The 25,754-nt window shown below is 49.0% G+C and overlaps 1 protein-coding gene and 1 non-coding gene across 2 annotated transcripts in view; both read right to left on the bottom strand.

Moving 5' to 3' along the window:
* The window catches only part of DNA2 (DNA replication helicase/nuclease 2), a 30,551-nt gene extending 5,014 nt beyond the window's left edge, over nucleotides 1-25,537 (bottom strand). The window contains exons 1-18 of the mRNA XM_049764554.1: nucleotides 25,442-25,537; nucleotides 24,400-24,415; nucleotides 23,451-23,667; nucleotides 22,036-22,219; nucleotides 20,390-20,535; nucleotides 18,921-19,052; nucleotides 17,175-17,394; nucleotides 16,477-16,594; nucleotides 15,040-15,205; nucleotides 12,841-13,035; nucleotides 9,152-9,382; nucleotides 8,636-8,752; nucleotides 8,288-8,397; nucleotides 6,514-6,623; nucleotides 5,215-5,439; nucleotides 3,976-4,169; nucleotides 2,655-2,744; nucleotides 2,351-2,555 (exon numbers count right to left, since the gene is read on the bottom strand). Coding sequence (XP_049620511.1) covers nucleotides 2,351-2,555; nucleotides 2,655-2,744; nucleotides 3,976-4,169; nucleotides 5,215-5,439; nucleotides 6,514-6,623; nucleotides 8,288-8,397; nucleotides 8,636-8,752; nucleotides 9,152-9,382; nucleotides 12,841-13,035; nucleotides 15,040-15,205; nucleotides 16,477-16,594; nucleotides 17,175-17,394; nucleotides 18,921-19,052; nucleotides 20,390-20,535; nucleotides 22,036-22,219; nucleotides 23,451-23,667; nucleotides 24,400-24,415; nucleotides 25,442-25,537 — 2,772 coding nt within the window. The remainder of the gene's footprint in view (nucleotides 1-2,350; nucleotides 2,556-2,654; nucleotides 2,745-3,975; nucleotides 4,170-5,214; nucleotides 5,440-6,513; nucleotides 6,624-8,287; nucleotides 8,398-8,635; nucleotides 8,753-9,151; nucleotides 9,383-12,840; nucleotides 13,036-15,039; nucleotides 15,206-16,476; nucleotides 16,595-17,174; nucleotides 17,395-18,920; nucleotides 19,053-20,389; nucleotides 20,536-22,035; nucleotides 22,220-23,450; nucleotides 23,668-24,399; nucleotides 24,416-25,441) is intronic.
* LOC125995344 (U6 spliceosomal RNA) lies at nucleotides 21,473-21,579 on the bottom strand. Its single transcript, XR_007490885.1, has one exon. It is a non-coding gene; the product is annotated as a U6 spliceosomal RNA (small nuclear RNA).
* Nucleotides 25,538-25,754: the final 217 nt, after the last annotated feature.

The raw sequence follows: 25,754 nt of genomic DNA, 5'->3' as shown, positions 1-25,754 counted from the left end.
AGGCATCCCATAGGGTCCCCCAAGCCTACCAGGAGCGATTTCTTTCTTTTTTTTTAATTTTAGGAGCGATTTCTGAGTGCAGAGCTAGGAGTAACCCCGAGTGCCACTGGGTGTGACCCAAAAACAAAAACAAAAAAAAATTGTTTTAATTATAAAAAAAAAAAAAAAAAAACCTATGTAAGAACCCAGTGTCTGGGGGAAGAGTCAGTTCCCACGGTCACAGAGGATGCTTTCAGCTGTAGAGACATAAAAGTAGCTTCATCTCAATGCCTGAAGAAAAAGAACCAACATAAAGTGAAACAAATAGTCCCTTTCAGGAAGCCACTCGAGGAACTGTACTTGCAACGTCCTATGGTTAGGGGCCAGAGAGAGGACAATAGCGAAGGGCACTTGCTTTGCACAATTCCCGAAATCCCATATGGTTCCCTAAGCCCACCAGGAGTGCAGGGCAGGAGTAACCCTGAGTACCGCTGGGTGTGGCCCCAAACAAACAAATAAACAACAACAAAATCAAAGCATACTGTAGTTGCAACTAACATCAATAAGCCAAGTCAACCCAATAATCGTAGCTTCTAAAGCTAAAGACCAAAACTTTTGGTTTTGTTTTGGAGCCACATCCAGCAAAGCTCAGGGTTGACTCCTGGCTTTGCACTTAGAAATTACTCCTGGAGAGCTGGGAGGATCATGTGGGATGCCGGAGATGGAACCCAAGGAGGCTGCATGCAAGACAAACATCCTATCAACTCTGCTATCTCTCCAACACAAAATCAAAATCAAAACACTTAAATTCCCCGTAAAGATATCAGGGCTTTTTTTTTTTTTTTTTTTTTTTTGGCCACATCCAGCAGTGCTCAGGGGTTATTCCTGGCTCTGCGCTCAGAAATCGCTCCCTGCAGACTATATGGTGTGGGTGTACCTATTTAAGACCCTAGACCCACCCTTTTCTGGGAGGGGTCTTGGGAACCGGATAGTAGGTGTAACCTTACCTGCTAGACCCTCCCATTCCTGGGAGGGGTCGGGGAAATGTTAGTTAAGGCTTGGACCAAGGGAATTCGGGCCTTGGGCCGTTTTTCTCTTTGCCCAGCTCGGCTCCCTGGCTTTTGGATCTTGGGGCCGCATGGAGCCCAAAGGAAAGATGGCTGAAAGGAGTTTAGATGCAGGGCCAAGAATAACTAGTGCTTAAAAGGTTATGAGATAGGCCACACACATGTGGTGAATAGGGCCTAAATAAAGATGATTCTTCCTGAAGCCTGCCTGTAAGTGAGTCTTGATTACGCCGATCACCTGGGCCTGGAATCCGCCAGCTGGATGGGGATGAAGCCACGTGGCTGGGGCCTAAGCACAAAGGCCTCCATCCATCGCCATCCAGCCCCATCGTTAATTATTTCATGTTACAGCTCCCTGCAGACTATATGGTATGCTGGGACTAGAACTCAGGTACGCCCGGGATTGGCAGCACGCAAGGCAAACACCCTACTGCTAAGCTATCGCTCCAGCCCCAAGATTTCAGTCCAATGATAGTTTGCAAAGATAGCGGGGATCGAAAGCATATGTACAATCTCTATGTTTTCAGCTAAATCCTGCTGAAACTGAAAAAAACTGAAAGAAAAAAAAGGGGGTTGAGGGGCTGGAATGATAGCACAACAGGTGAGGCGCTTGCCTTGCATACGGTCAACTCAAGTTCAATCCCCAGCAGCCCATATGGTCCCCAGAGCACTATCAGGAATGATTTCTGAGTGCAGAGCCAGGAGCAACCCCTGAACACTGTCAGGTCTAGCCCCCCAAAAAGTACCAAACAAACCAAAAAAAGGGCTTTTAACTAATATCATTTATTGCATATCCTGTGTTGTAAACACAACCCTTCAACAACAATATCACTACCAATTTCTTTTCTAGGAAATATAATTACACTAAAAAATTTATTTTCTAGCTTTACTTTTTTCAAATGCCCTTCTTGCAATAACCAAGCTGTTTACATTTAAAAAAAACCTCAAAGGCCGGAGAGATAGCATGGAGGTAAGGCATTTGCCTAGCATGCAGAAGGTTGGTGGTTCGAATCCCAGCATCCCATATGGTCCCCCAAGCCTGCTGGGGGCGATTTCTAAGCATAGAGCCAGGAGTGACCCCTGAGCGCTGGTAGGTGTGACCCAAAAACAAACAAACAAAACCCCTCAAAAACAAACAGACAAACAAATAAATAAAACATATCTAGGAAGAAGTAAGATTATTCGGAGTCAAAGTTCAAGAAGTAAAATAGCTTTAACTGACATACTCTAAAGAAGCATTAAGCCCTGAAAAAACAGGAATTTAAATAAGAAAATAGAGAAACACAAAAATATATATTTTTTACCTTGTCAGTATTAAGAAAACAAACAGGATTGCTTGGCTCAAACGCTGCGGCCAGCCAAGGATTTTCGGAATAATCGGCGTAAAATTCCAGTTCCAGCTTCACGTCTTTCAAGGCAGGAAGGCTGATCACCGCGTTGGCCACTCTGTCGGACCCGCACTCCAGCTTCCCCTCGTAGGTCAGGTGGTTACTCAAGGACATGATTTTACTAACAGGACCACAAAAAACCAGTCTTAAGTCTGGTGGAAGAAAACAAACGAGCAAGTCACAGTCACCGCAGCCAGCCCAGCTACAGTCGCACGCTCACCTGTTCATCCTGTACTGCACAGTCAGCTGGACCACGGCCTCTCTGTTCTTCTCCAGCCTCTTGAATAAGCTTTCGCTCATGCCGAGGTCCCTGCCGACAGATCAGGGTAGCCTGTCAGTGTGCCAACACTGAAAACTTAAAACACTTAAAAACGATCCAAAGAATTGGTGCCGTGTTTTTCGCTCTATAAAACGCATCTAGTTTTTAGACAAAGGAAACAAAAAGAAAAATATTCTAAAGAAAATGGTGCAAAAGCCGTCAGGAGATGGTGGCTGGGAACACCAGACTGGGAGGCCGAATTATATTTAAAATATGCCAGCCAGGGGGCTGGAGAGATAGCACGGAGGTAAGGCGTTTGCCTTTCATGCAAAGGTTGGTGGTTCTAATCCTGGCATCCCATATGGTCCTGAGCCTGCCACGAGTGATTTCTGAGCAGAGAGCCAGGAGTAACCCCTGAGTGCTGCCAGGTGTGACCAAAAAATAACAAACAAACAAACAAACAAATAAATAAATAAAAATATGCCAGCCCACAGTTGGTTAAACATTTTTACTTAACTTTTTTGTTAAAAAAAAAAAAAGGGGGTTACTTCTGGCTCTGCACTCAGAAATCGCTCCTGGGTTGGGGATCATATGGGACGCGGATCGAACTGTGGTCTGTCCTACGCTAGCGCCAGCAAGGCAGATGCCTTACCTCTAGCGCCACCACTCTGGCCCCTTAACTTTTATTTTTTATATCAGAAAAAAAAATTTAAACACTTTTTCATTAATATAAAAAGAAAAGTCTCAGGAGTGATTATATAGCATTCGATCCATAAGATGCAGACATTTCCCCCCATCTTTTAGAAAAATATGGTAGGGGGCCAGAGAGAGCACAGCAGTGGGGTGTTTGCCTTGCATGCATGCGGTCAACCCTCGAGGGACCTAGTTTGATTCCTGGCATCCCATATAGCTTCCCAAGCCTGCCAGGAGCAATTTCTGAGTGCAGAGAAAAGGAATAAACCCTGAGCGCCAGTGGCTGTGATTCAAAAACCAAAAAAAAAAAAAAAGAAAAGAAAAGAAAAGGTAATTTGTAATGGTTTCAATAAAAATTAAAACAAACACACAAAACAATCCAGTAAGGGGCCAGAGAGAATGTACAGTGGGAATGGTGTTTGTCTTGCATGCAGTCAACCTAGGCTCAACTCTTGGATACTCTATGGTCCCAGAGTCCCCAGGAGTGTCCCCTAAGCACAGAGCCAGGAGTAAGCTCTGAGCAATGCCAAAAAAACAGAACCAAAACATAATTCTTGTCGGTGTGAAATCCCACCCAGCATCTGCTTACCTGGCTTCACGGTTTAGCACGAGGGGAGGGAGCTGCTGATGGTCCCCCACCAGGACGAACCTCTTAGAAAAGAAAAGGGGGCCCAGGCAGATGGGCTGGCTAATTTGAGAGGCCTCATCCACAATACAGAAATCAAAGGTCTTCCGAGAAAAGATGGGATGGTTCACTCCCATACACGTCGTGGCAACGATAAGCTGAAAGGAAAGAAAATAGAACACTTATTTTATTTATTTTTTTTAATTTATTTTTGGTTTTAGGGTCACACTCGCGGCAGCTCTCAGGGCTTACTCCTGGCTCTAAGCTCAGAAATCACTCCTGGCAGGCGTGGGGGACCATATGGGATGCCGGGATTCGAACCACTGACCTTCTGCATGCAAGGCAAATGCCTTACCTCCATGCTATCTCTCCGGCCCAGAACACTTATTTTAAATGCTGAAGAAAGACATTTTGGAAGCATGTGAGTGCCTGGCACTGCTTGGTTCCCTGAGCACTGTCCCAGAAGTAGCTCCTCAGCACCATTGGGTGAGATGATCCCAAACAAAAGAGTTTTCTTGTTTCAAAAATCAAAAGAGGGGGGCTGGAGTGGTGGTGCAGGCAGTAGGGCATTTGCCTTGCACGTGCTAACCTAGGATGGACCGCGGTTCGACTTACAGGCATCCCCGATGGTCCCCCAAGCCAGGAGTGACCCCTGAGTGTCACCAAGTGTGGCCCCCAAAACAAAAAACAAACAAACAAGCAAAAAAAATCAAAAGAGGGTTTAGAGCAAAAGCACAGCGGTAGGGCATTTGTCTTGCACACGGCTGACCCTGGATGGATCTGGGTTCGATCCCTGGCATCCCATATAATCCCCCAAACCGGGAGTGATTTTGAGCGCAGAGCCAGGTGTGGCCCAAAAATAAAATAATAAAATAAAATAAATAAAATAAAAACAAGGAAAACACAAAGGCCTGTACAGCTGTGCTGCTTACAACATGCTCAGTTGGCACTGCCCTTGACCCCATCAGCGGCAGCACTTGCTGGGGTAGCACTGCTGTTTCTGTGCTTACAGGAGCCTCACTGCCACGAGGTACCCAAGATCACAAGGGCCACAGAGCTGCAGCATCAAGCTTAACCCATGCGGGATGCCAGGAACCCGAACTCGTGACCTTCCATTTGCAAGGGGCCAGGGCTGGTGCCCGGAGTCCCACTGATGCCCATTATCCAGTAGGGGATGGTTCGTGGTGAGGTCTGGCCACTCACCAGACTGCCGTAGAGTTCTTCCAGCTCGGCCAGGGACCGGACGCCCTTGGACCCGCACACTTCTTCCTCGGTGAACCTCCGGATGTCGGGGTGGACCTTCTGTGCCTGGCCCAGGCGCAAGAACCCGATCTTAAACTTGGCTAACTTCAGGAGAATGTTGTCCACGGCCGAGTGGGTGTAGCTGGTGAGCAGAACGCTGAAGCCGCAGGCAGAGAGAATTCTGACCTGGATAACAGACAACAGACAAGACAAGACAAAAGAAAAGAGAAAAGAAAAGAGCAGGACGTTCAGTGAAGGATGATTCTGGATATGGTTGTTTTATCACTCAGAATGAAAAAAATGGCAAAAAGAGGGCCCGGAGAGATAGCACAGCGGCGTTTGCCTTGCAAGCAGCCGATCCAGGACCAAAGGTGGTTGGTTCGAATCCCGGTGTCCCATATGGTCCCCGTGCCTGCCAGGAGCTATTTCTGAGCAGACAGCCAGGAGTAACCCCTGAGCACCGCCAGGTGTGGCCCAAAAACCAAAACCCAAAAAAAAAAAAAAAAAGCAAAAAGAGAGCTTTATTATTTAAAAAGTAGAGTATATGCGTCTGGAGGGGTAGCACAGAGGTAGGGTGTTTGCCTTGTATGCAGCTGAGCTGGGTTCGATCCCCAGCATCCCACCTGGTCCCCCAAGCCTGCCAGGAGTGACTTCTGAGCACAGAGCCAGGAGTAACTCCTGAGAACTGCCAGGTGTGACCCAAAAACCAAAATAAGAAAACCACCGTAAAATTAAGTTTACTAACATTAAAGAACAGAAAGAGGAGCCGCAGCAATAACCCAGCAGGTAGGCAATCTGCCTTGCAGCCAACCCTCGCCACAGTGGGCAAGTGGGCACCTTTCACCACTAGTGCAAATTCGTGACCTTCGTCCACTGCCGCCACCAGTATGTGCAATCACCAAGGCCAGGAGTGCAATTCTCAGCAAGCACAAGTGTGAGCAGATCCTGGTCTTCAGTGGAACAAAGGAAAAGGAGCAATAAAAACAAAGAAACAAAGGGGGAGCTTTTTGGGGGAGAGGAGTTTCCTCAAAGGCCTAGAGCACCACTGGCCAATCAGAGAGGCCTGGGGTGATGGTGCTACTTGGGCCCTGCAGCGCTGGGCACCCCCAGGTTAGCATGCAAGGTAGTAGGGGGTTGGCCCCCGTGTGTCTCTGCCTCCAAAAGCTCTTCTGCCTAGAAACTCAGCCCATTCATACAAAACTGCTGTGCTGAGCACCCAGAAGCCAACACTTACTTTGAGCAAAAAAATAACAAGCTTACAAGAGTACAGATGGTGGTGGTCTTTCCAGTGCCAGGCATGCCCACAATGAGCGTGTAGTCTTTAGAAAGAAGGACCCGCTTCATCGCTTGCCTCTGAGGTTTATTCAGACCTGCGTTGAGATTTTAAAACAAGAAAGAATTAAGAGTCAATGAGCGGGGCCGGGCGGTGGCGCTGGAGGTAAGGTGCCTGCCTTGCCTGCGCTAGCCTAGGACGGACCGCGGTTCGATCCCCCGGCGTCCCATATGGTCCCCCAAGAAGCCAGGAGCAACTTCTGAGTGCATAGCCAGGAGTAACCCCTGAGCGTCACAGGGTGTGGCCCAAAAACCAAAAAAAAAAAAAGAGTCAATGAGCGGGGGCCGGAGAGATAGCACAGCAGTAGGGCATTTGCCTTGCATGCAGAAGGATGGTGGTTCAGTGGTTGGAATCCCGGCATCCCATACGGTCCCCTGAGCCTGGCAGGAGTGATTTCTGAGCATAGAGCCAGGAGTAGCCCCTGAGTGCTGCCATGTGCGACCCAAAAATCCAAAAAGAAAAAAGAGTCAATGAGCAGGGGCTGGAGAGATAGCACAGCGGGTAGGGCATCTGCCTGGCATGTGGCTGACCTGGGAGTCCCCTAAATGCTGCTGGGTGTGGCCCAAAAACAAAACAGAAACAGAAAAAGAGTCCAAGAGCGAATTAACAATTTTCCAAGAAAGGCAGCCTTCTCACAGGAAGGAAATTAAGTTGACTTTAAAGGATTCAAAGGAGCGATGAAGCTTGTGAGAGCAGATTTAGAAAGTGTGACGTAGGGACCAAGTGGGGCATTTGCCTTGCACGCGGCAGACCCAGAACAGACCTAGGTTCGAACCCTGGCCAGGAACAATTTCTGATCACATAACTAGGAGTAACCTCTAAGTGTCACTGGTGTGCCCCCCCCAAAACAAATTGTAATGTAGCCTTGGGGATGAAGCAACAGTACGGGGGGTGGGGGGAGCAGATGCATGCTTGCCTTGCACACAGCCTATCTGGGTTCAATCCTTGGCACCTCATATGGTCCCATATGCCCACCAGGAGTGATCCCTGAGTGATCCATAAGCATACCAGGGATGATCCCTAAACACCAGAGTGGCCCCAAAACAAAAATAAAAAAAAAAAGTGATGCAGCCTCAGTTAAAATAGAACCCAGAGGCCAGAACAATAGCACAGGGAAGGCACTTGCCTTACAAGCAGCCAATAAGGTCCGATCCCCAGCCTCCCATATGGTGTCCCCTGAGCCCACTAGGAGGGATTCTTTTTTTTGTTTGTTTTTGGGTCCCACCCACCAGCGCTCAGGGGTTCCTCCTGGCTCTACACTTAGAAATCGCCCCTGGCAGGCTTGGGGGACCCTATGGGATGTCGGGATTCAAACCCCCGACCTTCTGCATGCAAGGCAAATGCTCTACCTCCATGCTATCTCTCCGGCCCCAGGAGTGATTCTTTTTTTTGGTTTTTGGTTTTTGGGCCACACCCAGCGATGCTCAGGGGTTCCTCCTGGCTGTCTGCTCAGAAACAGCTCCTGGTAGGCTCGGGGGACCCTATGGGACACCGGGATTTGAACCAACCACCTTTGGTCCTGGATCCACTGTTTGCAAAGCAAGCACCTCTGTGGCTGTGCTATCTCTCTGAGCCCAGGAGTGATTCTTGAGTGCAGAGCCGGAGTAACCTTTGGGCGCCACCAGTATAGCCCAAAAATACAAGAGAGAAAAAAAGAACCAAGAAAGGTGAGTGGAATCAGTCACTCTGGTCAGAACTTACCCTTCAGAATGTTGGCAACCGTGTCCTTTGCATCATGGGGGAGCACAGAACTGAGGTAGGATATAAACTGGGGCTCCTGAAAGTCGATGATTAACTCTCGAAGCTTTTGGCTGCAAAGCAAAACAAAAGATTTTAAGGAGCAAAGTACCTTACAGAAGCGGGATCTTGGGGGGCCAGAGTTATAGTACAAAACAGTATAGTTATAGTAGAGCCAACTCAGGCATTCATTCCTTCCATATGGTTCCTGAGTCTACGGGGAGTGACTCCTGCGCACTACTGGCTGGGTGTGGCCCCAAGATAAAACAAAGAGGAGGGGTCCATTTCAGCCCAATGTTCACTGCGACAAACCTCACAGAAGTATTTTCCATCAATTTAGAAAGATTCCCCAACGGTGTGTATATATCACAATTCTTCTCCTCTTGGTCCATTCTGAACCAAGTGGATTCGGGAAGTGCTGACAAGTTTCTAAAACAAAAAAAAAACGTTTCTTGTCAGTTGTTTTGTCAGTTAAGCGTCGGGGATCTCGGGCCAGAGCAACAGCACAACAGGTAGGGCATTTGCCTTGCATGCGGCCTCAGGTTCCATCCCCAGCGTTTCTTATGGTCCACCCTGAACCTGTGAGGAGTGAGTGCAGAGCCAGGAGTAACCCGAGTACCGCTGGGTGTGGCAACATACAGAAAAAGTCTAGAATAATAAATATATTCAATACACTTGATGCTAGAGATTAGAACCGGAACATACTAGAATCCACCAAACCACTGGAAAAAACATTGGCTGATCCCTTTTAAAGAGCTGAGTAACGGCCTGTGGAATTATGACCGATAAAGCCGGGGATAACCGACCCGCAGGGCACCACTCCATTACCTGTCCAGCACGCAGGTTACTGAGGTGGTGCTGATCTCCTTAACATAGCCCTTGGACAAGGCAAACAGAGTTCTGTCTTCGCCGCTTAAGAGGACTCTGTCCCCAGCCATGAGGTTTGTGGCGGGCATTGCGCCGTCTCGACGGCGAAACTGATGCAAATACTGTCCGGCCCCGACGGCCTTAGCCCGGTCCCTCCTCTGCAGGTTCCCTATGCAGCTGCCACTCTTCTCCCTGGAAGAGACGATGGCCCGGACAGCACAGACTTAGTAAACTAAAGTAAAGTACATCCATACATGAAAGCAGGGAACGACTCTGCTGCTTTGACTTGTTTTGTTTTTTGCTTTTGGGTCACACACGGTGGCACTCAGGGGTTACTCCTGGCTCTGCACTCAGAAATCGCTCCTGGCAGGCTCGGGGGACGATATAGGTTGCCAGGAATTGAACCAGGTCCATCCTGAGTTGGCCACATACAAGGCAAACGCCCTACCGCTGTGCTGTCCCTCAGGCCTCTGCTTTGACATTTTCCACAACTTACAAATGGACACCACGTAGATTATTTTTCCAACAAGTCCTCCCCAAAAGGAAGCGCAAAGGAGCCTCGTCCTTGTGGGACCGACAGACAAGGCCCCTGATCTCCAGCCCCAGAGGAGCCCCAGGTCCAGGGCGAACCCACGAGACGCTCAGAAGACAAACTAATAACCAGTGTCTGGAACCTGGGGTGCAGAAAACAGCAAGCTGCTGATTTAGTGTTGACAGGAGGGTTTTAATTATTGTTATTAAAATAATGCCCAGCAAATGGATAATTCCACTGCTGCTGATTATTGCCTATTAAGCAGCTGCAATCTCTCAGGCATGACGAAATGCTTAAGATTTGAGGGGCCGGGCCCGGGCGGTGGCGCTAAAGGTAAGGTGCCTGCCTTGCCTGCGCTATCCTTGGACGGACCGCGGTTCGATCCCCCGGTGTCCCATATGGTCCCCCAAGCCAGGAGCAACTTCTGAGCGCATAGCCAGGAGTAACCCCTGAGCATTACCGGGTGTGGCCCAAAAACCAAAAAAAAAAAAAAAAAAAAAAAGATTTGAGGGGCCTAAAAAAAAAAGATTTGAGGGACCTGTGGGGCTGCAGAGTCAGGGGTCAGGTCAGAGCACAAGCTTTGCCAGCAGGCCGAGGTTCACTGCCTGCACTGGCACCACGTGGTTCTCTAGGCATGGAGCTAGCAACGACCCTCCAAGTATTACTAGAATGTGGTCCCCAAACAAAAGGAGACACAGGGGACCAGAGCAATAGCACAGCAGATAAAGCGTATGATTGCATGTGGCCAACCCAGGCTCAATCCCCAGCATCCCATATGGTTCTCTGATCTGCCAGGAGTAATTTCTGAGCACAAAGTCCAGGAGTCTCCCAAGAGCACTGCTGGGTATGGCCTCCAAAAAGATACTCTAAGTTTACTTTTTTGTTTGTTTGTTTGTTTTTGGGTCACCCCCATCGATGCTCAGGGGTTCCTCCTGGCTTTGCTCTCAGAAATCGCTCTTGGCTGGCTCAGGGGACCATATGGGGTGTCGGGATTCGAACCACTGTCAGTCCTGGGTTGGCTGCGTGCAAGGCAAATGCCCTACCACTGTGCTATCTCTCCAGCCCCTCAAGTTTACATTTTTTTTTTTTGGTTTTTGGGCCACACCCTGTAACGCTCAGGGGTTACTCCTGGCTATGCGCTCAGAAGTTGCTCCTGGCTTCTTGGGGGACCATATGGGACGCCGGGGGATCAAACCGCGGTCCGTCCTAGGCTAGCGCAGGCAAGGCAGGCACCTTACCTCCAGCGCCACCGCCCGGCACCTACATTTTTTTTTAAGTTTATATTTTAACCATTGATAGAAAAGGAGTTACCTGGGGCCGGAGCGGTGGCACAAGCCATAAGGTATCTGCCTTGCATGCACTAGCCTAGGATGGACCCCGGTTCAATCCCCTGGTGTCCCATATGGTCCCCCAAGCCAGAGGCGATTTCTGAGCGCAGAGCCAGTAGTAACCCCTGAGCATCACCAGGTGTGGTCCCAAAACAAAGAACAAAATAAAAAAGAGGGGCCAGCGAGGTGGCGCTAGAGGTAAGGTATCTGTCTTGCAAGCGCTAGCCAAGGAAGGACTGAGGTTCGATCCCTTGGTGTACCATATGGTCCCCCAAGCCAGGGGCAATTTCTGAGTGCTTAGCCAGGAGTAACCCCTGAGCATCAAACGGGTGTGGCCCCAAAACCAAAACAAACAAACAAACAAAAAAAAGTTACTACTAATTATTTTAAGAATATTTCTTAATGCTTATTCAACTCACTGAAAATAATGGTGATTAGATACAGTCTGAATGAGCATGGATCTGTAAAATTGCAAATTTTTTTTGGTTTTTGAGCCAGGAGTGATTTCTGAGCACAAAGCCAGGAGTATCCCATGAGCACTGCTGGGTATGGCCCCAAAAAACATGCACTCAAGTTTACTTTTTTGTTGTTTGTTTGTCTGTTTCTGGGTCACACCCAGCGATGCTCAGGAGTTCCTCCTGGCTTTGCACTCAGAAATCGCTCCTGGCAGGCTCAGGGGACCATATGGGATGCCGGGATTTGAAACACTGACCTTCTGCATGCAAGGCAAACTGCCTTACCTCCATGCTATCTCTACGGCCCCTGCAAAAAATAATTTTAATGGGTCAAACCCAGTAGTGCTCAGGAGCTACTCTTGGCTTTGTACCCAGGAATCACTCCTGGAGGGCCAGGGGACCATAGGGTATGTCGACGATCGAATCCGGGTCAGCTGTGTGCAAGGCAAATGCCCTACCCACTGTGCTATTGCTCCGGCCTCAAAAACTACATGGTTGTCTGCACTTAGAAATTGCTCCTGAGGGCCTCGGAGAGATAGCACAGCGGCCTTTGCCTTGCAAGGAGCCGATCCAGGACCAAAGGTGGTTGGTTCGAATCCCGGTGTCCCATATGGTCCCCCGTGCCTGCCAGGAGCTATTTCTGAGCAGACAGCCAGGAGTAACCCCTGAGCACCGCTGGGTGTGGCCCAAAAACCAAAAAAAAAAAAAAAAAAAAAAAAAAGAAATTGCTCCTGAGGGCCTGGAGAGATAGCACAGCGGCGTTTGCCTTGCAAGCAGCCGATCCAGGACCAAAGGTGGTTGGTTTGAATCCCAGTGTCCCACATGGTCCCCCGTGCCTGCAAGGAGCTATTTCTGAGCAGACAGCCAGGAGTAACCCCTGAGCACTGCCAGGTGTGCCCCCCCCCCCAAAAAAAAAAAAAAGAAATTGCTCCTGGCAAGGACCAGAAAGATAACACAGTGGGAGGACAAATTTGCCTTGCACAGCCAACCAAGGATGGACGGTGGTTCAATTCCCAAATTTCCATATGGTCCGCTGAGCCAGCCAGGGGCAATTTCTGAGCACAGAGCAAGGAGTAACAACCCAAGCACCCCCAAATGATCCTAGCAGGCTCGAGAACCAGATGGGATGCTGGAGATGAAACAGAGATTGGTCCTGGTTCGGCTGTATGCAAGGCAGACAACCTATCTGCTATGCTATCTCTCTGGCCCCCCGTTTGGTTTTTTTGCAGGTTTTCACAAACTCTATGACCTGTCCTTACAAGATTTCCCTAATCACATGCCACTAGCTAACCCAAATTATTGACTATTCATCGTTATGCAAAACGAGCCACTTACGATACCGAGGCAGGCGTCAGCCAAATATTCTGGTGATTCTTGTTACTGTCCTTCGACTGTGACTCCAGGGTTAACATGAGACACCAGCGGCGGAAATACTCCAGGTGGGAGAGCTTCAGATGCCGAGTTTCTTCCTCCACTCTGGACAGCACGTTAGCAGGCATTGGCATAGTCTCTATGGATCGCTCAATAGCTCTAAGAATAAAGTTCCCTGTTAGTCTGCTTAAATAAAGATAATAATGTGAAAAAAAAAATCCATGTTAGGGGTGCATAGGAAACATTTCACTGGGTGGCTAGGAAATGAATTATACCTAAAGCATTCATTCATTGGAAACATCCATAAAGTGAGTGTTCAAAATTATTTCATTATTGGTGGTTTTTCTGTTTTTGTTTTTGTTTTGGGGAAACACCAGGTGGCACTCAGGAGTTACTCCTGGCTCTGCACTCAGAATTGCTTCTGGCAGGCTCAGGGGACCATACGGGATGTTGGGAATCGAATCGGGATCCTTTCTGGGTTGGCTGCGTGCAATGCAAATGTCATACCGCTGTGCTACTTACTCTGGGCCCTTATTTCAATATTGGGAGGCTGGAGGTACAGTGGGTAGGGTGTTTGCCTTGCACACAGCCAATCGGGTGATTCGATTCCCAGCATCCCTTTTGCTCCCCCAAGGCTCACCAGGAGTGACTCCTGAGTACAGAACCAGGAGTTAATCCTGAGCAGTCGGGTGTGGCCCAAGACAACAACAATAACAAAAAAGTATTAAGAACTTAAAACTGGGGGCTGGAGAGATAGGAGCACAGCGGTAAGGCCTTTGCCTTGCATGTGGAAAGGCAGTGGTTCGAATCGAATCCAGGCATCCCATATCGTCCCCAGTGCCTGCCAGGGGTGATTTCTGAGCGTAGAGCCAGGAGTAACCCCTGAGCACTGCTGGGTGTGACCCAAAAACCAAAAAAAAAAGAATACTGCATTTGGACTGGAGTGATAGAACAGTAGGCAGGGTATTAGCCTTGCATACGGCCAACCTGGGTTCAATCCTCGGCACCCCAAATAATCCCTTAAGTATTACCAAGAGTGTTTGTTGAATGCAGACCCAGAAGTAAGCCCTGAACACTGCCAGGTGCGATCACCCTCCCAAAAAAGTGAATTACTCTGCCTTTGTGACTATAGCCAAGTGACTTAAGTTTGGTATGACACAGCCTTTGCACCTGACGTACCAAATCATAGCTTTTTGGTATGCTAGTTAGCCTCAAAATCAAAGTCACTGTACGCCTAGCTCCTTGTTATAAGAAAGACAACATAAGGGCCAGAGCGAGATACAGCTGGTAGGGTGCTTTGTCTTTGCACGTGGCAGACCTGGGTTCAATCCCAGGCTCAATCTTCACATGGTCCCTCGAGCCCTGCAAAGAGTGATTCCCTGAGCAGAGAGCCAAATGTGGTCCAAAACCAAAAACAAAACAAAGAAAAATAATTTTATGTTGCTCCCTGGGTCCAATCTCTGGTACCCTGTAGCCTCCTGTCTAGTGCTGGTGGCCCCCAGCACTGATGAAGGGTTCAAAATAAAACAGTAACTTGGGGCTGGAGAGGTGGCACAAGTGGTAGGGCATCTGCCTTACACATGCTAACCTAAGACGGACTGCAGTTGGATCCCCCGGCATCCCACATGGTCCCCCAGCCAGGAGCGATTTCTGAGCGCAGATCAGGAGTAACCCCTGAGCATCACCAGGTGTGTCCCAAACAAAACAAAACAAAAACAAAACAGTAGACAAAATAAAACAGAAATTAGGGGCCAGAATGATAGCACAGAAGTAGGGTGTTTGCCTTGCACGTGACCAACCAGGGACGGACCGAGGTTCAATCCCCAGCATCCATATGGTCCCAGAGCCTGCCAGGAGCAATTTCTGAGCGCAGAGCCAGGAGTAACTCCTGAGTGCTACTGGGTGTGGCCACCCCCCAAAAAAAAAACAAAAAAGGACTATGCTGAGATCTGAGTAGAGGCCTCAGAGGACCAATGCACATGCGATGAAGCCAAGGGTGAAGCCAGGGGTTCCCTTTCCCAAACACAGGCCGGGGAGTCAGTCACTCCCCAAGCACCCCTGAGGTTCACACAAAGCAAATCAAGAGAAAACGACAACAAAATCATCAGGCCCAAGAGCCACACACTGACTCCAGCCGAATGAGCCTTCGGGCACAGCGCCCACCTGCTGTAGAGGGCACAGTTGCCCGCCTGGGAGCAGTATTTGCACGTCTGCTGCTCCTCGATTACTTCCGGCAAAGGGGCAAGCGCTGTCTCCTCCGGTCCAGCCGCAGATTTGCTGACACGGTGGGACAAAGAGAAAGCTATCTGGTTTCGGAGCTTCAATAATTCTACGGAAACAAACAACAACGAAAAGGTTTTCTTTTCAAACAATAAAGCCTAATGTATGTCTTTTCCTGTTATTTAAGAAAAACTCTATCCCCGGCACCCTATATGATCCTCCCAGCACTAGCAGGAGTGATGCTCTGAGCAAAGAGCCTGGAGTAAGCCAGAGCACTGTGGACCAAAAACAAATTTTTTTTTTTTTTTTTTGTGGTTTTTGGGTCACACCCGGCAGTGCTCAGGGGTTATTCCTGGCTCCAGGCTCAGAAATTGCTCCTGGCAGGCACGGGGGACCATATGGGACGCCGGGATTCGAACTGATGACCTCCTGCATGAAAGGCAAACGCCTTACCTCCATGCTATCTCTCCGGCCCCCAAAAACAAATTTTTTTAAATAAAAGGCAAACCTCTGGTGAGTCTCTCGTGGCATGCATGGATCTGTTGTGACGTTTTCCTCTCAGACTTACGAGACCACTGGAGGTCTTAGAGCAATCGTAAAATAGTGAAGGGGGGTGCTTGTCTTACATGTGCCTCCCCACCCCAGGCTCAATAATACCCAGAATCCCATATGGCCCCCGAGCACTGCCAGGAGTGATTCCTGAATGCAGAGCCAGGAGTCAGGCCTGAGCATAGCAGGGTATAGCCCAAAAACAACCACCCCCAAAAAAGTTTAATAAATAAAAAATATCTGGGGCCAGAGTGGTGGCGCAGCAGTAGGGCATCTGCCTTGCATGCGGCTGACCCAGGATGGACCTGGGTTTGATCCCCTGTGTCCCAGATGGTCCCCCAAGCCAGGAGCAATTTCTGAGTGCAGAGCCAGGAGTGACCCCTGAGCATCACCAGGTGTGCCCCAAAACCCCAAAATAAATAAACAAATAAAATCTAACTAGAGGCCAGGGAGTTACTTCAGTATGAGACCCCAAGTTTCATCCCCAGCCACCAAGATGTGACACTAGTGGCCACAGAGACCCGGTCTGAGCAGCCGCGTACCACTGAGCCCCAGCACTGAGCTGTTCCCAGGCCAGGAAAGAAACCATGAGCGGCAATGGAGCCAGCCAGAGCCTAGCGAGAAGCCTCCTGCCTCCTCCTCCCGAGAAGCAGCACAACCAAAACGACACAACCTGCACCCCACAACCTGCACCCCACGAAGCCTGCGGAGCCAGGAAGCGATTCGTGAGGCCTGCCAAGCCTCGTCATTGTCGCCGGAAGCTGAAGACCCAAAATGAGAACCCGACACCCAAGACCCCGCAGACACGGGAGCAGGGGGCTATGGCCCCACCTCGCTTGTCCAAGTGCTTGGCGGGCACGGGGTACATCTGGCCTGTCTTGAGGTAGAGGAGCAGGCCGGCCTCTGGGTCAGCTCTTCTCTCCTGGCTCAGCAGCGTGTACAGGACAAGCTGTGGAAACAGGACACGGGGTGATGAGGCCACGAACTCCCCACGTTTCCCTGCGTGCCTGGCACCCCACATCTCAGCCTTGACAGCCAAAGGCCCAGGTTTAAGGATGCTCCTACCAGAGGCCCCGAGTTCAGACCCCAGCAACTGAGGGAAGGAGCAAAGGTCTGTGTGCAGGGTGGGAGTGTGGGAAAACTCGGGGGAAACAAGGCAATCCTGAGTGCAAAGCAAGCGCCCTACCTGCTGAGTAATCACTCTGGCCCCAATTCAAGCGGATTTATTTTTGGGCTGTTTGGGCCACATCCAGTGGTGTTCAGGGGTTCCTCCTGGCTCTGCACTCGGAAATCGCTCCTGCCGGGCTTGGGGGACCATATGGATGCCAGGAATCAAACCCAGGTCCATCCTGGGCAGACAAGGCAAATGTCCTACCCTGTGCTATCACTCCAGCCCATGGTATTCATCTTAATAAGTAAATTGTGTGTGTTTAATATTCAGACATTGTAATATTTTCTGAGTGCAGAGTCAGGAGTAACAGGAGCATCGCTGGGTGTGGCTCAAAAACAGGCAAAGGAAAGATCGATACCTGACTCCGATGTTCAATAGAGTTTGACTCTTTGCCGGTTTTCAGCTCCAGGGGCATTATCTTATATTTCGCTTTGCCTCCTCGGTGTATTTTCACCCCAACCGTAACATCTATTTTGCCCTTCAGTCCGAACCTAGGGGACCAGATGCTTTCTTCGATATCCAGTGAGTTTATCACTTCAATATTACATGTTGGATTATTGTTATTGCCATCGCTTGGCCTGAAAAAGAGAATAAATGATATTTAGTTCATTTTTTTTATCTGCTGCTGCTGGCTCTTGAATGTAGAGTATAGGAAAATGGGAAGAGTTTACATTTTTCTTTTGTTTGTTTTTGGGTCACACCCAGCAGAGCTCAGGAGTTACTCCTGGCTCTGCACTCAGAAATCGCTCCTGGCAGGCTTGGGGTTCCATATGGGATGAAGGGAATCCAACTGGGGTTCATCCTGTGTTGGCCACGTGCAAGGCAAATGCCCGACCTCTGTGCTATCTCTCTGGCCCCGAGTTTACATACTTTTATAAAAGTGATTCTTGGCCAGAGAGATAGTGCAGCAGGCAGGCCACCTGCCTGCCTGCCTTGCATGTGGCCAACCTGGGTTTGATCTCTGCATCTCACTCCGTAAGCCTACTAGGAGTGATTCTGAGTATTGCCAGGTATAGCCCAAGAACCAAAGTAAAATGCCTGGAGCCAGAGAGATAATACTGAAGAACAATACTCAAGTTCAATCCCCAGCACACCCCATATGGTCCCTGAACCATGCATCTGGATAGGAGCACCTGCATCACCTGAGAACTTACACATCTGAGAGGAGGGTTAGGCCGCACCAGCAGCAATCAGGGATTCCTCCTGGTTCTGTGACCAGGAAACACTCTTGGCAGGAACAGGGAATGCGAGGGAACCAAACCCGGGTCTGCCACGTGCAAGGCAAACACCCTCCCCATGGTGCTATCACTCCATTTCTTTTTCCGTTTTGTTTTTTTTTTGGTTTTTAGGTTACACCCAGCAGTACTCAGGGGTTACTCCTGGCTTTAGGCTCAAAAATTGCCCCTGGCAGGCACAGGGTACCATATGGGATGCCGGGATTCAAACCACCATCCTTCTGCATGCAAGGCAAATGTCCCTCCTCCATGCTATCTCTCCGGCCCTACTATCACTCCCTTTCTAAGATATTTATTTCCTTTGGCCTAGAGTACACCAATAATGTTGCTACACAGACTGCTCCCTCAATAGCATTAACCAACACTTCTTTCCTTGGTTTTGTGGGCCACATCTGGGGAAGCTGAGGACCATATGGGATGCTGAGGATCAAACCCAGACTGGCTGTGTGCAAGACCAGTGTCCTGCCCTTCTGTACCATTTCAGGCTAAAACTTTCAGACTGTTGTCTGGGGGGGCCGAAGCCAGCGCAGCAGTAGGGCATTTGCCTTGCTTGTTGCCAACCAGGGACAGACACAGGTTCAATTCCCAGCATCCCATATGGTCCCCTGAGTCTGCCAGGAGCGATTTCTGCACGCAGAGACAAGAGGAACCCCTGAGTGGCGCTGTGTGTGGCCCAAAAATAAAACAAACAAACAAACAAAAAAAACCAAAAACAAACTGTTGTCTGATATCTCTAAACTGCAATTGAGAAAACAGTGACACAGAATGGAACATTATTACTGTGACAACTGTGACATATGAAACAGAATTCCAGTCTAAACAGACAAACAATGTATAAAAATAAAGACATAAGTAAATGGGTTTCTCACAGGGAGAGCCTCATCTGCGGAAAATCAGCTGCAGAATCTTTACGCATGAAGTCCTCTGCCCACTTGGAGAACGAAGGAAGGTATTCCTCGACCTCCTGCTTGACCGCATCTTCATTAAGGTGTAAGCGGTACCTGCCAAAGTAGGAGCAATAAATATGACACATAAGCCAGCTAAAAAACATGCAATGATCAATCAAGTTCTTGTCTACTAATTATTGGAAATGATATGCAAACGGTGGAAAAACACGCAATAGGAATAATCCCAGAAAGCTGGCTGAAGATAGCCCAAACCCTGCCTTCAAAAGCAATTCTGAGGGCCCGGAGAGATAGCACAGCGGCGTTTGCCTTGCAAGCAGCCGATCCAGGACCAAAGGTGGTTGGTTTGAATCCCGGTGTCCCATATGGTCCCCCGTGCCTGCCAGGAGCTATTTCTGAGCAGACAGCCAGGAGTAACCCCTGAGCATCGCCGGGTGTGGCCCAAAAACCAAAAAAAAAAAAAAAAAAAAAGCAATTCTGAGCAAGCTGTAAGCTGTTAGAAATCTGTTTGGGGATAGAGTGAGAATACAGGAGTAAAGCACTTGCCTTGTGTGCAGCTAAGGTTCAATCCCTGGCGTCATATACGGTTCAGCTGAGACAGCTAGGGGTGATCCCCTAAGCACTGAGCCAGGTGGAAGCCCTAAGCTAGTGGTCCTCAAACTTTTTTTTCTGGTTTGTGGGCCACACTCGGTGATGCTAGGGGTTACTCCTCACTCTTCTCTCAGAAATCACCCCAGCTTGGGGGGCCATATGGGATGCCGGGGGATCAAACCACACTCTGTCCTAGGTCAGCGCATGCAAAGCAGATGCCCTACTGCTTGTGCCACCGCTTCGGCCCCCTCAAACTTTTTAAACAGGGGGCCAGTTCACTGTCCCTCAGATAGCTGGGGGGGCCATGCTATAGTAAAAACAAAAACTATGGGGCGTGGACAGATAGCATGGAGGTAGGGTGTTTGCCTTGCATGCAGAAGGACGATGATTCAAGTCTTGGCATCCCATATGGTCCCCGAGCCTGCCAGGAGCGATTTCTGAGTGTGGAGTAATCCTTGAGCACTGCCGGGTGTGACCCAAAAACAAAAAACAAAAACAAAACAAAACAAAACAAAACAAAAGAAACCAAAAAACTATGAACAAATTCCTATGCGCACTGCATAGACCTTATTTTGAAGAGAAGAACAAAATGGGAACAAATACAGTATGTAGCAAGAGGCACCAAAACAGGAGTGGGGAGGCAGAGAGCAATCTGTTCGCTTTCACCTTTCTACTCTCCTTGAGCCATCTGAAGATCACTTAACATCTGCCCAAATACCCTGACATTATCGCCCAAAGACACCAAGGGTAGGGAGAAGGTTCAGTGGCAGGAAAAGGAATAAGACCAAAAGCTCACAGAGCAACATTACAGCAAGAGTTCTTCTCACAAGGGCTGTACCTACATTTCCTTCAGGTGTCTAATTTCTTGTACAGTTTGAAAAGCCAGTTCTTGGAGCTTTTCCGGTGCAAAGGTATCACATATGGCTTTCTGAAAAACTTCGTGGAGAACCGTACCAATCAGCATTTGGCGTGTGACCAGATCGGAGCTCTAGCTCAAAAAAAGAAAAATCAAACATTTCATTCCACAACGTATTAACCTGGTGTGGCCCAAAAAGCAAAAGAAGAAAAAGGTTAATGTAATTATCTTTTGGGAAGGAGAGGGTAGAGACTGTTTCGGACCACACCCTATAGTGCTCTGAGACTAACCCCAACCCTGAGTTTAGGGGCTCACGGATATTAAATCCAGGCTTCTATGTGCAAAGCAAGTGCTCAGTCCACTGACATCGACTCTCTGAACATAAAGCAAAGAGCTCAGGCGCCTGGTCTCAGCCAGGCCCTTTGCCCAGACCCCAGCCCTCCCACTTCCTCCATCACTGTGATTTTTTCTTTTTTTTTTTTTTTTTTTTGGTTTTTGGGCCACACCCAGTAACGCTCAGGGGTTACTCCTGGCTATGTGCTCAGAAGTTGCTCCTGGCTTGGGGGACCATATGGGACACCGGGGGATCGAACCGCGGTCCGTCCAAGGTTAGCGCAGGCAAGGCAGGCACCTTACCTTTAGCGCCACCGCCCGGCCCCTCTTTTTCTTTTCTTTTTCTTTTTTTTTGGGGGGGGTTTTTGGGCCACACCCGGCAGTGCTCAGGGGTCACTTCTGGCTGTCTGCTCAGAAATAGCTCCTGGCAGGCACGGGGAACCATATGGGACACCGAGATTTGAACCAACCACCTTTGGTCTGGATCAGCTGCTTGCAAGGCAAATGCCGCTGTGCTATCTCTCCGGGCCCTCTTTTTTTTTTTTTTCTTTTTGTTTTTGGGCCCCCACCCGTTTGATGCTCAGGGGTTACTCCTGGCTAAGCGCTCAGAAATTGCCCCTAGCTTGGGCAGACCATATGGGACGCCAGGGATCGAACCGCGGTCCTTCGTTGGCTAGCGCTTGCAAGGCAGACACCTTACCTCTAGCGCCACCTCACCGGCCCCTCTTTTTCTTTTTTAAATATGGAACACGTCACGAATTTGCGTGTCATCCTTGCGCAGGGACCATGCTAATCTTCTCTGTATCGTTCCAATTTTAGTTTTTGTGCTGCCGAAGCAAGCATGATTTTCTTTTTTTGTTTCTGTTTTTGGGTCACGCCAGGTGGCGCTCAGGGGTTACTCCTGGCTCTGTGCTCAGAAATCGCTCCTGGTAGGCTCAAGGGACCACATGGGATGCCAGAGAGTGAACCACAGTCCTTCCTGAGTTGATTGCATACAAGGCAAACGCCCTACCACTGTGCTGCTATCTCTCTGGCCCCCATACTGTGATTTTCTGTGTCTCATTCTCTGAGCCCGACTAGCCTCGTAGGCAAAGGCAGTTGATGAATAGTATCACAGGATTCCGGGAGGCTGGAAGGAAACCAGAGTGTGCAAGGGGCCGGGGGAGACAGCGACTGTTCTGGAACAGCAGCTTCCCAAGTGCCAAGAAAATGCCCTGCTGGCCCCCTACTGGCGGAGAGAGAGAGAGAGGGAAGGTCAGGTGCTCCCCCAGCCCAGCAGAATCCATTAATGTTATTCACCCTGAAGATCTCACTCAAGACAGCCCGTCGCAAACATCGGATACTACTGGCTATGCTTGTACCAGAGATGAACGTGTCCGGGTAGAGAATGAGATATCCCGCATCGTCGTCGATTATCCAGGTGTTCGAGGTGCAGCCTCCCTCCAAGTGGATGACGTCCCCTGGCGCCACTGGCATAGAGCACCTGAAAATGAAGCAGATTTCAAGCACGAGTGTGCAGCTTGGTGCCTGCAGATAAGGAGGCTTCCAAAAAGTGATCATCATCCGAAGTATTTCCAGCCTTTCCTTTCACTCTGGAGAAGCAGGATCCTCCCTGAACACGTCTCTCTTTCCCTTTGTATTTATTTCTCTAAGTCAATGTTTAAAAATAAAACTATTGGGCCCGGAGAGATAGCACAGCGGCGTTTGCCTTGCAAGCAGCCGATCCAGGACCAAAGGTGGTTGGTTCGAATCCCGGTGTCCCATATGGTCCCCCGTGCCTGCCAGGAGCTATTTCTGAGCAGACAGCCAGGAGGAACCCCTGAGCACCGCCGGGTGTGGCCCAAAAAAACAAAAACAAACAAAAAAAAAAAAAAAAAAAAAAAATAAAACTATTTTAAAATTTTGGATTCTTGGGCCGGAGAGATAGCACAGCGGCATTTGCCTTGCAAGTAGCCGATCCAGGACCAAAGGTGGTTGGTTCGAATCCCGGTGTCCCATAGGTCCCCCGTGCCTGCCAGGAGCTATTTCTGAGCACACAGCCAGGAGTAACCCCTGAGCACCGCCGGGTGTGGCCCAAAAACCAAAAAAAAAAAAATATTGGATTCTTTAAACAACTGAACATCGAACTAAAGTCTTTTGAATTAATTTCTAGCCAATCCCTATGAACAATACCCCACAACATCCATAGATTTTCCCATAGATTTTGTTTATTGGGTGTAGCCCAAAAACAAAACAAAAATACAATTAGGGGCTGGTGCGGTGGCACAAGGGATAAGATGTCTGCCTTGCCCACACTAGCCTAGGACAGACCGTGGTTCGATCCCCACGTGTCCCATATGGTCCCCCAAGCAAGGAGCGATTTCTGAGCACAGAGCCAGGAGTAACCCCTGAACATCACCAGGTGTGGCCCCAAAACCCAAAACCAAAACCCAAAAAACACAACAATTAACTTACAGTAACAGTCATACTAATACTAGCCCATGTGATAACTAGCCCATGTGACATGATTCAGGCTCAGTAGAGGGGCCAGAGACATAGTACAGGAGTTAAGAAGGCCTTATCTGTGACCTCAGCTCCATACCACAGAGCATATGATTCCCCTAGCCTCCATCAGCAGTGACCCTTGAACAGAGTCAGGAGGAATAAGCCCGAGAACAGCCAGTTACGACCCAAAGGAAAAAAAAAAGACCCTCAGCCAGACAGGCCACCATTACCAGCTGTTCCTCAGGATGCACAATTCTCGGTTCTGCAGCGATTGGGAAGCTGTGATGGTCAAGTGCTTCTCGAGGTCTCCTTCGCGCTGCAAAGCATCGACGGCTAGAACCAGAAAGCGATTGTCCTTGCCTCGGCTCAGAACAATTTTAGAAGGGGACGAGTCCACAAGTGTCTTCTGAAATCTAAAGCAAACAGCAACAAAACTACTTAATAAAGCTCAAAGAAAGAAACCACCCTCCTCCTTTACCCTGGTTGAAGGAGATGAACAAAACTGAAATTTTGTCTCTTTCTGGTTTTTTTGGGTCACACCCGGCAGAGCTCAGGGACCATATGGGACACTGGGGATCGAACCTGGGTCCGTCCTGGGTCAGCTGCATACAAGGCAAACGCCCTACTGCTATGCTATAGCTCCAGCCCCAGACACTGACATTTGTAACGCCAAGGAGACAACTATTATTTCAAATAGACCTTTGTGGATCTAAGTTTTGATGATTCCACTTGCGTTTGTGTTGTAATAAGCAATGAAGTAAATTTGTTTGTGCCTGCAGGGAGGCCGGCTGGTGGGTGGAGGATTGGGGACAGGGGGAAGGGAAGGTCACACTGGTGGTGGAACACTTAGTGCCTTGAACAACTATATTATGGTCACTCAAGTGTGCCAGCAGTGATTTCTGAGTACAGAGCCAGGAGTAACCCCTGAGCATCGCTGTGTGGCCCCCCAAAAAATTCAGTTACGGGGGTCAAAGTGATAGTATAGCGGATAGGGTGTTTGCTTTGCACCTAGCTGACCCAGGTTCGATTCCTGGCATCTCAAATAGGCCCCAAGCAAGAGTCAGGAGTAAGCCCTGATTGTTGCTGGAAATGGCCCTAAAACAAAACAAACAAAATATTTAATAAGTAAAATAAAATAAAGATGCCCAGAGCTGGGGATCTGACTCAGCAGTAAGGTACTGGCCTGAGTCCAGCACTGAGGGCAGGGGGAAAAGAGTGCCCCAAATTTCAATGGGAAGATGTTAGCTTGCCCTCAAAAAGAGGACTTTTTAACTTAATGATTAAAAAAGATTCGCACACCATGATCAAGCCTTTGCAACCGCTTAGTTTTAGTTCTCCCTACGATAAAATCCTCCAACGATGAGGCCGGAGAGTGACAGGGGTCCTAGCTGATGCCTCGCACAGGGAACCCCGTGAGAACCCTAGTTCTGCACAGTCTGTCCAGAAGCGCCAGGAGCCATCCCAGAGCACTGAGCCAGGAGTCATCGTCCTGGAGCACTAAGCAGGGAGCTATCCCTGGGAGTCCCCTGCTGGAGCCACACACCAGAGCAAGCCAACTGGGCTTTGTTGTTGTTATTGTTCATTTATTCAGCCTCGTTATGTCATTGATAATTGTTATTAATGTATCGGGCTTTGTTATCATCATTAGTTATTAATTTATTGAGCTTGATGATCGTTATTAATTTATCAAGCTTTATTGTCATTACTTATTGATCTTGATGATCGCTGTTATTAACTATTATTGATTTATGAAGCTTTATTGCCTTTATTATTGATTTATTGAGCTTGATGATCGCTGTTATTATTATTGATTTAATCAAGCTTTATTGTCATTATTTACTATTGAGCTATTGAGCTTGATGATCGTCGTTATTAATTATTGATTTATTAAGCTTTGTCATTATTAAGCTTGATGATCACTGTTATTATTATTGATTTATCAAGCTTTATTGTCATTATTATTGATTTATTGAGCTTGATGATCGTCGTTCTTAAGTATTGATTTATCAAGCTTCATTGTCATTATCTGTTGAGCTTGATGACCGCTGTTATGAACTCTTATTGACCTATGAAGCTTTATTGCCGCTATCGATTATTGATTTGTTGAGCCTGGTGACGGCCGCTAGGAACCATGACTGATCCCTCAAGCTTTGGTCCCCGTTGGTCTTAATCCGTCCAGCTGCTCTCCCAGCTGGGGCCGCGGCCGGGCGGGCTCCGGGACCAGCGAGGCCCCAGGGAGCAGCTGGCTCCGCACAGGGCGACTCAGGCTTCCCGCTCCCTTGGGCTCCTCCGAATCTCCTTCCGAATCTCCCGCCATCCGGCTCGCCCCGCCCGCCCGCCCGCCGCGCGCGCTCACGGCTCCCCGGGCGGCGCGTCGTCCTCCGCGAAGCCGCTCTCGGCCAGCCGCGCCAGCTCGTCCGCCTCCTCCATCCCGCCGGGGAAACCGAGGCATGGGGCGAAGACGCGGGAGAGCCGAGGAAAAAGAGCGCCACGCGCGTGCGCAGCCGAGGCCACGCCCCTCCCGGCCCGCGCCT

The sequence above is a fragment of the Suncus etruscus genome, chromosome 17 (assembly GCF_024139225.1).
Source record: "Suncus etruscus isolate mSunEtr1 chromosome 17, mSunEtr1.pri.cur, whole genome shotgun sequence".
In the NCBI taxonomy this organism is placed as follows: Eukaryota; Metazoa; Chordata; class Mammalia; order Eulipotyphla; family Soricidae; genus Suncus; species Suncus etruscus.
The sequence above is the reverse complement of the archived record's forward strand: the minus strand, read 5'-3'. Positions and strand labels throughout refer to the sequence as shown.